Raw genomic sequence first — 13,431 nt, 5'->3', positions numbered from 1 at the left:
TTCCACTTTATAATGATCAAAGTGGAAATGATTGGTTTCTGTTACTTCTTGTTTCAGTATAGAGATTAGAATACGAAACTGCGTAAAAACAGTTTCTTCCTACTACGGTTTTTATTCCATGGTGATAAAAAAAAAAAAAAAAAAAAAAAAAAAAAAAACAGAAGTAGTTGCATTCTGTAACGTCTGGTTTTAATAGATTAGAGTGGAAATTGAATGTAACTCTTGTGACGCTTAATCAATTGCAAAAAACTAGTATTGTCAACGGCTCGACTCACGGCTCAGTTACCACCCAGCCGAGCCGAGCCGAGGAGTGAGCAGAGCTAACAGCTCGCCCAACCGAGTCGGCTCGAGCCGATGACTCACCTGAGCCGAACTGAGCCAAGCCAAGCCGATCCGGAGCTCGAGCTGAGCCAGTGTCTCAGTGCTTAGCCGAATCGGTTGGGTGCAACATCGTCCTGATTAACAAAGAAAAAATACAAGTTCGCTTACAAATAGAATGTGTGTTATTGATAATTGGATGAAAGTAATAAAAACAGAACAAGTCTCTAGATAAACACAAAGGATGCCTTTAAAAGAAACTACATAGATGCTGTTACACGACCTTAACTGTGAATGATATTTACAACAGAGATCAAGCTAGTGCCCACTGATTTAAGAGATCGATTAACATATCAGTTACTACAAATATAATCATTTTGTTTATCTTCACGTAAATCCAACTTTGAAAATTGGGCTTTTGTTTTAACATTTCGTAGCAAGTAGTTTTCAGCTTTAATCACAAATTTATTTCATTGCAAAACAACTAATTATTTTAATAAACTGCATAAAGTATTAACTTTATAATTGCAAAGGTTATGACGAAATAACTAGATGAATTTGAAGACTATGTCCTAAATACGTATATTTTATATCAATTTTTTACTTGTTACCTGAGCCCTCTATGATTGAATGTATAACACACCTATGTTTCACGCAAAGTCCTCAGGTTTGATTCCCAGTGAGGGCTAAAGGAATACACAGTCTTGGTGTTTGTTTCAATAATAATAATAATAATAATAATAATAATAATAATAATAATAATAATAATAATAATAATAATAATAATAATAATAATAATAATAATAATAATAATAATAATAATAATAATAATTTGTTATGTTTGCTACAAACAAGAAAAAGCGCTCCGAAATAAGCGTTGTTAACAAGTACACATTACTGCTGATTTGCAACGCAGGTGTATCACTCTTTTAGACTTTTGACAAAATGCTTTGATCTCCGCATGTAAGTGTTTCCAATGGACCAACAACCAGTTTCTACTGTTTCATTCTTAGTAATTTTTGGGCCGATAAACTATCACATTATACATAGGGAATGCAATACGGAAGCCACCATTCTTTCTTCAGTTGGGTTATTTCAGAAGGTTACGATTATCACTTCTTACTTAAGGAGAACTTGCATTCTCCTAATCCCCCGTCCATCCCCATAACTTAAACAGACAACATCATTTAAAAAAATGATAAATTTAATGCACAAAACCTCTGTACTTTTCATCTATTTATAAAGGTATTTAAGTTGGAAGACTGCAAGACTCTCGCAAGTGGGTCTCATTCTTGCCCGAGTCTTGCAGACTATGTCTTGGACTTGTTTTTGCACACTTGATCTTGGTCTCGGTCTTGCATATAAATACTCTGTCTTCGTCTTCGAATCAGGGAGTTTTCACCCAAGTTAGTACTCTATCAGTCCCACACAATCAAACATGGGACTCACGCTCATATGACCTCAACCTCCAGACTGAAGGTAAAGATAGATTGGTAGTTGGCAGGGTTGGCAAAAACCATGGCTTTTATTGAAGAAAGAAAGAAAGAAAAAAAAAAAAAAAAGGTTTAAACCAGTTTTTTGTTTAAACCAGGTTTATTTGGTTTAAATAATTTGCTCTATATATTCATATCATATATGGACAGAAATAAGTGTTTCGCCTTGATGTTATGCAACAGCCGGGCTATGCTGGAAGGGGTCACATAAGCTTAAAGCGGAACCCAAACCGCTTCTCGACTTACATCCGAGAGAAACTGTCCTCCATTTGAACTCGGAACCAGGACTAATTGGCCACAAATGCGATACGTCTGCCGACTCACTCACGAAGGAATCCTGATAAAAATACGTTGTACTGATCTTTACATGCTTCCTAATATGACTCAAGAGTCATTTCAGAAAGACAAAAAGATAAACAGTTGCACAAGTGAAACCATTATACAGAATTACATATGGACAATTTCAAAGTACTACGGAGTACAGAAGAACTAATTTAGTTCAAGTTAGTTAACAACGACTTTTATTGGTCCAAATTAAAGAAATACAACGACTTAATTTGCATATCAGTAAGAAAAGTGAATAAAGATAGGAATTATTTGAGTTTACTTTGGCTCAGACTCGTTTATACATAAAATAAATACCAAAGATACTTCTCATTTCACTAAATTCCTCTCGTGGGGTCTGTATGACCCCCCCTCCCCCCACACAAAGTACGGCATTTCGATGTATTTTATCAATAGTAAAAATTGAAACGAAACAATATTTAACATTTTTCTTTGATTGCAATTACATAATAATAACTACAAAAAAAAAAAAAAGTCACAAACATTTATAAACATACAAAAAAAAAAAAAAAAAAAGTTGCTTTTGTAGCATAATCTTTTTGTGTAATGAATGGGGAATTTAGGTCTGAATATAATACGAATAATATACGGGAGTAAAACGTGATAACGCACAAATGTGTGTCCATCAAGATTTTACAAACACTTACACTTTTACGAACATTTTTCGTTTTTTGGTTTAAACCACCTTAGTTTAAACCAGCCAACCCTGGTAGTTGGAGTTCCGACGTTGAGACTGAATGGTAGTTGGAATTTGGAGGTTGAAATCGAACCGAGGGAAGGTCAAGGAGCAATCGGAGTTTAAAGGTTAAGATCGTAGTTTCCTGGAACTAGTGTTGTCAACGGCTCGAGCGGCTCAGCTCACGGCTCAGTCACCACCGAGCCGAGCGGAGAAGTGAGCCGAGCCAACAGTTCATCCAACCGAGCTGGTTGACATCACTACAAAAAACATCTATCTATTACTGTTCTTGCTCTATAGCGATCAACCTTAAAATTGGAAATTGTTAATTTCTACGACTTTCGGTTTGAATATCGTCTCTAAAAAACAACCTCTGTTTAACTTTTGACCCTCTACATTCTGACCAAATTCAGTGATTTTTTTTTTTTTTTTTTTTTCTCTGAACGGAGAGAACAAAAATACAAAGGCTGTCGCAAAGGTGAGACAACGTTCTTCCTGGCTTGGTAACACTACTTCTCGTCGTGTAGAACAGCTATGTATCCGCAGCAAGTTGTCATTTCTAAACCACATTAGTGAGCACTTGTTGATTTACGCACTACGTGTTTTGTTTACCTCTCCAAGATTGCTATTTGCGATGAACAGTGAAATGCCATAAAATATTGTTGGCGTTTAGGGAAAAGTACTGCCGAAACATATGCAATGTTTCAACAGATATATGCCGATCACGACTGAGTAGAACCACAGTGTACCGACGGCACAAATTGTTCGAAAATGGGCGCCAATCAGTTGCTTTGCTTCCGCATCCTGGACAAAGACCGTCCGTGATTAACGAGACGCTAGTAAATGCTGTTGCAGGAATTATTCGTGATGATAGGCACATGTCTATGAACGCTAAGTGCACGTTTGAAAATGAAAGTGGTCTGCTCTTCATGGATACCGCACTTTCTTACAGCAGAACAGATGCGACAGCGTGTGGATGTTTGTATCCAGTTAGAGATGCAAAAAAGCCGGCTTTTTTTGAATCGATAGTTTTTTTCACATAAAAAGCCGGCTTTTTTTTGGAAAAAAACCGAGAATTTTGGAAATTTTGGCTTTTTTCATTTTCATGATTTTTCTATTCAAATAGCTTTCATATAGTAGTATATATTATAGTTAGATAAGATTTCCACGACCTGAATGCCATATTTAGCTCTAAAATTCACCATCAAGATGGATGGAGCACATATTTTACGAATTAAAGCTAACATGAAGAATGTAGTATTTGAGGGCAATTTTACAGGTTATTTAACTTTATTTTAACTTTTGAGTTAAACATTTTTTTCCTTCTCTAGATCATTTTAGTTTGTCATCCGTGTTTCATTTCTAAGAGCTTAGTACTCCAGCTTCTAGCACGAAAGTTAAACTTACGTTTTTCTATATATCCGTCAAAGCATACGTTTTTCAATATGTCCGTCAAACCGTATTTCCACATTTCTGTTATACTGTAGTTGTGCAATGATTTAGCAATAATTTTCCAGATACAACTTTGAATACCAATTTATACAAATAATCAATAGCGGATTTAGAAAAGTACTTTGGGAGGGGTTTCTCTGATTGTTTCGTTTTCTAAAAAGTCCTAATTTTATTTGGGAGCAGCTTGAAGTTTATGAGTACAGGCATAACTAATATTTCGTTTCGTTTATATGTTTAGCAATAATCTTCCGGATACAACCTTGAAGATCATTTTATACTGAGAATCAGTGGTGAATTTAAAAAAGTGTTTTGGGAGGGGTTTTCTTACTACTAATGTTTAGTTTTTATAAACATTCGTAATTTTTATTTGACGGGAGCTTAAAGTTTATGAGTAAAGGCATAACTAATAGATATTTCGTTCGTTTTAGATATTCCACAACTTTGGAGAACAGGCTTCAGTCCGAAAGACCGATCCTCTAACCTTCGTAAAACCGTCACTGCTGGTAATTAGTAATAATAACGATTTAAAAACAATAAGAAAGGAAGTCGGCCAACTCCTACACTCCTAGTCGGCCAGTACACGCACTATTTCTACATTCTCAGATGGAATGAAGGAAGGCTTTGTCAGAATGGTCGAATGCTGGGTTGAATCCCGGACTTCCCGATAGAAGCGCAAAAGCCAACCACTCAGTCACGTTTGTTGTGCAGTTGTATTTAGCTTAACTTAAATATATTCCGTAGTCTTTTTTTTTTTTTTTTTTTTTTTTTTTGTTCCGTAATGATATGTTGAATCCCTCTTGTTAAAAATTCAGAAAACTTGAGGACTGGGTAAACCGTGATGGTGGTCAAGGGCGCCCATGTTGTGGTTTCCAAGGAGGGGCAAGTATAAGCGACGTTTCAAAAATAGTTTCAAATTTTGCTGTAACTAATGTAAAAATCCTATTGGATTTTCAATATTCTGAAGTACATTTTCCTCTAGGGGAGGCAAGCGCCCCCTTAACCCCCCTGATGGGCGGCCTTGATGGTGGTTATAAAAAACTTGACTGTAGAATTTCAAGAATATACAGAACCATGTGCAGCCTTTAATTGTATCATACAAATCTAAGTGTTTCTCTTATGTTTTATTTTAATTTTATTTTGTTTCAAAAAGAGGGTATGGAATATTTTGAAGTAAAAATACTACATACAATTTTGCTAGTTATTTGTGTATTTTTTGAAAGAAGTTTTTATTCTTAGGGTTGGCTCGTTTACACCAGCTGTTTTTTTTTTAAATAACTGGTTTAAACTAAAAAAATTAAAAGAACAGAAATGCGAATCGTGTAAACTTCATGGTGACGTTTCACATGTCAAACCATCTGCATTAGTCTTATTTCCTTTTCACCTTTTAATCAAGGTGTCCCATGTTCAATTCTCGGTCGAATCACAACCCTTCTTTCATGTGTAAACCAAGTACTCTTTCGGATGTCACTTTAAGCGAAAGTCTTCTCCTTGATAACCTCGGTATTACGTAAGGATGTTAAGCCTAAACATACAAAACGAAACCAAATTATATATTTCTGCATGCCTGTTGTTTTATAAAGAAGCGAAGGTTGCTTAAATATATTGATTAAAATTGGTAAAATTTATCGATTGCCTACTTAGCTTCCAACATTAGCTTGGATTGGACTTTCAATGATACCTACATACTAAATTTGTAATTTAATACCTCAGTTTTAGAAAAATAAACACACTGCTGAACAAGACTGCACTTATTTAATATAAAAACACATTTACACGTGACGTTTCGATCTTCTATCCAAGATCCTCATCAGACGTACACTCACGTCTGATGAGGATCTTGGATAGAAGATCGAAACGTCACGTGTAAATGTGTTTTTATATTAAATAAGTGCAGTCTTGTTCAGCAGTGTGTTTATTTTTCTGATTTTATTCGTAAGACGTTGACTATGATTGTGTGTCACTCAGTTTTAGCGTACTGATTATAATGCGTTGACCTTTAAATTTTACATGCAAATTAAATTTTACAGGATTTTCCCGTTATTGTTTTACATTTAAAAGAATGACGGGATTTTCCCGATGGCTAGGGCGGGAGTTTCTCAATTTAAGAAATTTACTGACCGGACTTCTTTAAGCTTATGGGACCTCTTCCAGCATAACCCCGTTGTTGAATAATAACACCAAGGCGAAACAAACTTATTTCTGTGAATATGTAATATAAATACATAAAGCAAAATATCTAAATCAAAAAACCTGGTTTATACCCCAAAAAAGCCTGGTTTAAACTGCCCCCCCAAAACGGGTTTTTGGCATTTTCAGAAACAACCATGGTTCTTGCCAGCTCTGCTTACTTTTGTATATAGGAGGTTAAAATGTGTTTATTATATACATTGGTTAATCCTTTGGAATTCATAATGTAAAAATGTTGAAGTAAAATTGTTTAAAATTCTTTTCGAAATTCATGGTTTACTTTCGAGGTTTTATATTATTATCGGCATCAACCACTAATTAAATGACTTTCTGTGTTATAGAGAAGCGAAACAAAGTCTGCTTTATCGATTTAAAGCAGAATTTTGAAAAAAGCCCAAAATTTCCCAAGCAAAAAAGCAAAGCAGAAAAAATCGAGTTTTTTCCAAAAAAGCCGGTTTTTTTCCGAGCCCTTGCATCTCTATATCCAGTGGAAGAGATGTACGGAAGATCTCCTTATTCTGGATCGAATCATAATTGACGATGAAACATGGATCCATGACTAACACGCTTACAAAACATGAAAGCAGCGCATGGAATTCTACCACAGTCATCTCGCAAGAAGGAAGTGCGGTAACAGGAAAGCGCACGTAAGATTATGCTAGTCGCATGTTTGGATCGAACAGGCATGGTGTACCAACATTGTCTCTCCCGGGCAAACTGAATGCAGTGTACTACCAAGGAGTCATCGAGGCTCCTCCAGCACGAGCTAAAAAGAGACTGCATTTGAACTCGCTTCATATTAAACCACGATAACGTCCGCCCGCATTATGTGCAGGTTTTTCAGGATTACGCAACGAAGAGAAAAATAGACGTTTTCCTCCATTCAGCACATACTGAACCTTGCACCCCGCGACTTTCGGCTATTACTTTTAACGGCCACTTTAAGTGTACGTGGTCATTTCAAGAACAAAGAACTGACAATCTAAGCGTAAGTTTCATTCAATTTGCTATCTGACGTCGAATTTTCGAAGACATTTACAAGTAGGAGGAGCGTATGGACGCTTGCTTAGCTGTCAATGTTTCCTATTTTGAAAAAGAATGTATGCCTACTCGATATGGCTGATTGTGAATAAAAATTTCCTGGTTTGTAACTTTTTAAAATTTTATTTTAATGATACTTGGGGAGGGTCTACGAACGTACATGCTTGTCTTAACTGCTACGAAGTTACGACCATTTAACCTTTTGCGCTCATTTTGTTCTCAGTTGGAAGATAATTAATCAAATATTTACCGTAGTACATTTACTAGCCAATGGAGGTCGCTGGTTCCCTATACAGTAATTAGTCTCACCTTCTCTGCGACAGCCTTTGTATGAAGGAGCTTTGGTAAACCAAACTCCTTTAAAAACTGAATCATTACTGAAGCTTTGTACCTCTACCAGGAATAAATCCTCCAACCATACGCATGAGATACTTAAGCCACAAAGAAAAAAAAATAAAAAATAAAAAGTTACAATGTAATTCCACTTGTGAATCTTTTGAATCAATTGAAGCCTTATGCCTCGGCTAAAACGTCGACATCTTCACTGAGTATTCTAATACCATGTATGATAGTCAATTTTCGAAGAAAAAAATGCGTTCCGAGCTCTTGCTTTTACGCTCTATCCACCTTTTCTAATACCACAAACCTTTTTCAAACTATGTTAGTGCTGTAACGACATTAATCACGGATCCTTCATTTTATACTTCCAGTAGGCTGGCTACCTTCTTACACTCGGCCCACCACTTAGACATTAGGATGAAGATATAGATATCAGAAAAAACACAAGAAGCTATAAAGAAATTGAATCACAGGATAAGTTACTTTTTACTTAATGTGTACCTTGTATATTCATAGACGAAAAATTATTAAATTTTTATTTTAATATCTAAATTACGAACTTACCATTGAGCTGTTGCTAGCGATCAATTTCTTGATGTGTTCCTTAAGATCCGCTGGCATCCCAGTAGCGTCTACTTCTTCATTTGTCTTGTAGTAATCTGGTTTCCAGGCAAAAATCTGTATGGGGAAAAGATACTCAACTATAATATAATTTACAACTGAATAATCTCTATCCAAAAGAACAGTCTTGATATAAAATTCACTCGACTTCCGAAAACCTGAACAAAAGAAGAAATTCAAAATTAACCCACTATTACAGGTTGATTATTAATGTAAAACCAGGCAGTCGTTTTAAGTACAATACATGTTAATATTACATACAATCAATCTCCGTATTTTATATAATTATTAATGGAGATTTCTCTTGAAACAAATACGCAAGATACTTTCCAATGGAAACTCATGCGGTTTGGATCTCAGCTCATGCGGTTTGAAGCTGTAACTCCACGCCTCAGAGCTTCGTTGCTGCTGAAAGGGACCCTAAACTAATCCAATACAACCAAGAAAGGCACAACAAATTAAAAATCAGATTTTATTCATATCCTTAAGTTTCTAATTGTAAAACATCTTCACAAACTTCTTGTTCATTACAAAATACAGAGTTCCTTTGTATGTGTTATATCGTTTAATTTATAAATAGGTAACATGTAAAAGTAAAATAAAAGAGAATTCCTTCTTTAACAACTTTAGCACACAGCTACTTAAAATACAAGATTAAAATAATAATTTCATCCTTGCTGTTAAATATCAAAAGCTCCCTTCCCTCTAGCTTTCTTTCTAGTTTTCTTCACAAGTTTCATATTCTACCTTGTACGATGACTAAATGTGATAGAAGTACATTAAAGTACATGAAACACCAGAAATCTCTCATTATTATCTTCGAAAGTTAACGGTTTTTCACTCAGGATTTCTTTTAGTTGAATGCTAACATAGAAACTAGGTTCTAAATTTATCTTAATTTATTAGAATTACATCGGAAACGGTTGTCCAATAAAATATTAGAGCACCTATGGACGAAAGGAAGATGTAAGTCGCTTCTGAAATATCAGAGTTTACTAATCAATCGTGAATTTTAACTTTCTAATTACAAACTGGAATGATACCTTATGTACGAATATGACTTACTGACAGGGTTGATTTTTGAATAGTAACTGACCGATCGTCGATATTAAAAAAGTAGAGGTCAAGTAATAAAAACGTCCTATGAAAAAAATAAGTATTACCAGGTATAGTGAAGAAATTTAATGTATCTAATATGTAAAACAGCAATAAATATTACTTTTTGATTAATTAAATGTTTTCACATGTTTTCCGGAGAGGAGACCGTTATAATACAACTGAATACAAACCTTGTTCAGCTTGAGGAAAATACAAGGTGATTGCTTGCGGTAGCCATAGTCATCCTCTGTAGTACAAATACCGAAGTTCCTCAAATCCACATCACAAACTTTGCCTTCTTCCACAGGGTGATCGAAGTCGCATGATACTTTGTTTTGGCCACTTCCAGCAACCTGTCCGGGTCGCTTGTATTCTGAAAATATACAGAAACATTATATTAACGAACGCTGCTCCCAGTTTACAATAGTCATTTAACGGATATTCACAAACGTATTTTCTTCTATATCTTTTTGACCAATTTACGAATGAAATGACCACCGAGAGTAAACTGTTTCATATCTTACATTAGCAGGGTGTCTACTAAAATTCCAAAATTAAATTTCGTGACATTTTCTTTACCAAATCATAAAATTTCCTAACATTTTGGAGAGCGAATTTGGGTGCGAATTACGCTGAATTTTAATCCATGCAATAGAAACGTACTTTGCTTGCGATTTGGTAGCGTCTCAACCCGACCATAGACATTTTTGTTGGTGAATTTTGACGTTTTATAGAACGCAGTTTTCTAATCTGTACTTACATTTGTACAGTAAAAAAAAAAAAAAAAAAACATCGTGACCCCAAAGCTAAATTTCGTGACTTTCATGACAGTTTTCTGATTTCGTGACTTGCGTGACCAATAGACACCCTGATTAGATTACTTTCTATTTAATTTACTAGTAAGTACACAAACTGTACCATTCATTTGGTAAATATGTGAAAGTAAAAGCTGAGAATCCCTTCTTTAACACCTTACGCATGCAGCTGCTTAGTTTGCTGTTACCATATACGCTCGCGTAGTGTCCGCACCCGAACTTTAGAGGTAAAAGTTTTGAAAAAGTGACCTGGACAATGTCCACATCCTAATCACATATTTCCTCTATTTGAAAATAGATACGGGTATGCGTACTATTATTGACTTTAATCAACCATAAATTCTGTTAAATCTAATTTGATTTTCACTAATTTTATTACCGGTATTATATAGGAGGTTAGAAGTGAAATTTATATAGAAAATTAATTACCAAAAATACTGTTTAAAAAGCTCGCGTAAATTTCGAACCCGTATTTTGTCGTTGCAATTTTAGTAACAAAAAAGGCGCCGACATCACGTGAGCATATACTGTATTATATTTCTAGAATATTCATAATGCTGAAGTGTATGGATCAATGATTTTTAACAGTGTCCTGTACATGCATTTATTTTAAATCAGTTTTGTTTAGAAAGTTTCAGATACTTACCTTTATAATGATTCTAATGTTTTTTTTTTAATGTTTTGATGTTTTATTTTTGTTCATAAATATGCTAGCAGATTGTACGTTATACCTCAAATATTTAAACGATGAAACTGAGGAACTGACATGGCTTTCGTTTTTAGAACTTGTATGTTTCTTTAATTCATCACGATGTATGCTGAATGCATGGCGTGAAAAATTCCTCTAGAATCAAGTGAATTAGATATTTTATAGACTGAATTCAATCCAATTATTTTTTGTGCACCAAAATGGACTCAACGCTGCATTTTATGTCAACCATTAGTGATGCTTTAGGATAAAAGAGGTACACCAGCTTTTATTATTAGTGATATTGGCCTTACGGTTAGCTACGGAAGTTTGAATCTGTTGAAAATAATTCTGATCGCAAATTTTGAATCGAAAATTTCTTTTGGTCATGTTTATTCTTTAAAAACAAAATCCCTTTTAATGAAATGTCCATATGTTGACGGTGTCGGTTTTGTACGTAGATGAGGAATGTACATGATAGGATACCAGTTGTATTTTACCTGTATGTTTGGATGAATGGAGGAAGTTTTAGTCACAGGAAAAGGAAATCGTTATCTTTTTAAAAATAAATTATCACTTGTGTAATAGACAGGCTAGGTTGAAAATATATCAGTCAAATAGACTATTATCGAAATAGAACATAACATTTGTTCCAAGGCAACAACTCCATCTATAAATTCTTGAAACCAAAAATACGAGGAGCATTTGGAAAGTTGACTTTTCATGAGATGGCATTCCAATCATAAGTTTGTTATTCACGTTGGTCCTCTTCAATAAATATATAACTGTCTTTTATTTTGTATACTGTTGATGACACCGTTCTAGACCGATCAATGTGTGTTCAGCATTTGAAACTGAAGAAAATCAATTTCGTGCATTGATTAAGAACTACTTTCTGCTTAGAAACTATAAATGATATATTGCTGCCTGCACTTGATAACAGTAACGGTTAGGATGATGAAGGTAAATTGAAAGCTTTTTGGGACGGGTCACGTGTGGATACTTCGTTGCTCATTACAGCCACTCAAATAGTGAAACTGTGCACAGAACAGGGTTTAATAGCGGGACTCGCCATCCGACTATGTACGCAACAGGTCCTTGCGGTACGAGATCGGGCGGAAATTATATAAGACTACGGCACCAACCCATCCAAATCCTCAATACAATACGAGTCATCAGGAGAGCAATGAAGCAGGACAATCATGCAATACAGTGAAGTTTTGGCCATATGACACTATCTCGAAAGGCAGTTTTTTTTAACAACCTGAAGAACCTCGCATTGGAAGCGCGCACAAAGCAAGCCGTCTCAGTACAACATCCAGTAGAGGTTCACAAACACTAAGAAACTGAACGAAACCTACTTTGCAAGGAACAATTGGGAATGGGTGTGTATCCTGGATGAAAGGTAACCACAAGAGTTCAGCCCATTTTCTACCGTTAAACAGACAACAAGAGTTGTTTTGACTGCCGAATTGAAGGATTATTATTATTATTTGGTAGTGGTGGGTATTGCAATCTCCGAACGCTGCTACTTATCGAAGTGCCTTCCAACACCAAAATTAACACCGTTTACTTCCAGACGAACCCCATGAACCCTCTATATGACGCACACTTCACCACCTATGCAGTGAAATACTAGAAATGTACCTGCTCGATCATCCCAGGCGTTCTATTTAAGGCAGAAGAGACAAATCAACTGATCCAATTTTCATCCATCCTGAAAAATCCCAGATGCCTTAACAATGGACCGTTGAAAGTTTGCATTCCTCAAGAAAGCACTTGCTTGTCGCCGTCCCTGTACCTTGCAAGATCTTCGGAAAGTTGGCAAAGCGATATGGCGAGATATTTCCCTTCCCATTCTACGGAATATATTGCTATAGTTGAAACTACGCTGCGGGGCGATCGTTCGGACCAGTGCCCGTCACACCGAACACAATCGGTGGTGAAACAAGATTTACTAACCAGGTAGGTGATTCAAAGACTATTTTTATTGTCGGCAGCAGCAACCGTCAAAATCTTTTTATCGTCGGCAGCAGTAACCGTCTGTATATCAGAAATGAATCTTACCAGAAAACAGTGTAAACAGGACCATACACAAACACTCAAAATATACACTATGAGCGCTTTCCCTAAAACAATTCAGCAGATGTGGTTGTGCAACTGCCTATTTTTACTTCCAAGAATGTTTGTTTTTAAGTATTAAAGCATTAATTGAGCATGGTTCTCGACTCAAAACTACCTTGCAACAATTCTGGTTTAAAAAAAAAAAAAAAAAAAAAACTTTTGCGTCTACATATACATGAACACTACAATCGGATACTTAAGATATCGGAAACAGTTACATATTATAATTTAAAG

At 35.4% G+C, this 13,431-nt stretch overlaps 1 protein-coding gene across 1 annotated transcript in view; it reads right to left on the bottom strand.

Annotated features, from left to right (window-relative positions):
• The window catches only part of LOC145693199 (sodium/potassium-transporting ATPase subunit beta-2-like), a 108,254-nt gene that overhangs the window by 19,044 nt on the left and 75,779 nt on the right, over positions 1 to 13,431 (bottom strand). The window contains exons 4-5 of the mRNA XM_081768981.1: positions 9,762 to 9,943; positions 8,416 to 8,529 (exon numbers count right to left, since the gene is read on the bottom strand). Coding sequence (XP_081625107.1) covers positions 8,416 to 8,529; positions 9,762 to 9,943 — 296 coding nt within the window. The remainder of the gene's footprint in view (positions 1 to 8,415; positions 8,530 to 9,761; positions 9,944 to 13,431) is intronic.

Source organism: Thermobia domestica, chromosome 8 (assembly GCF_964235325.1).
Source record: "Thermobia domestica chromosome 8, izTheDome1.hap1.1, whole genome shotgun sequence".
NCBI lineage: Eukaryota > Metazoa > Arthropoda > Insecta > Zygentoma > Lepismatidae > Thermobia > Thermobia domestica.
The sequence above is the reverse complement of the archived record's forward strand: the minus strand, read 5'-3'. Positions and strand labels throughout refer to the sequence as shown.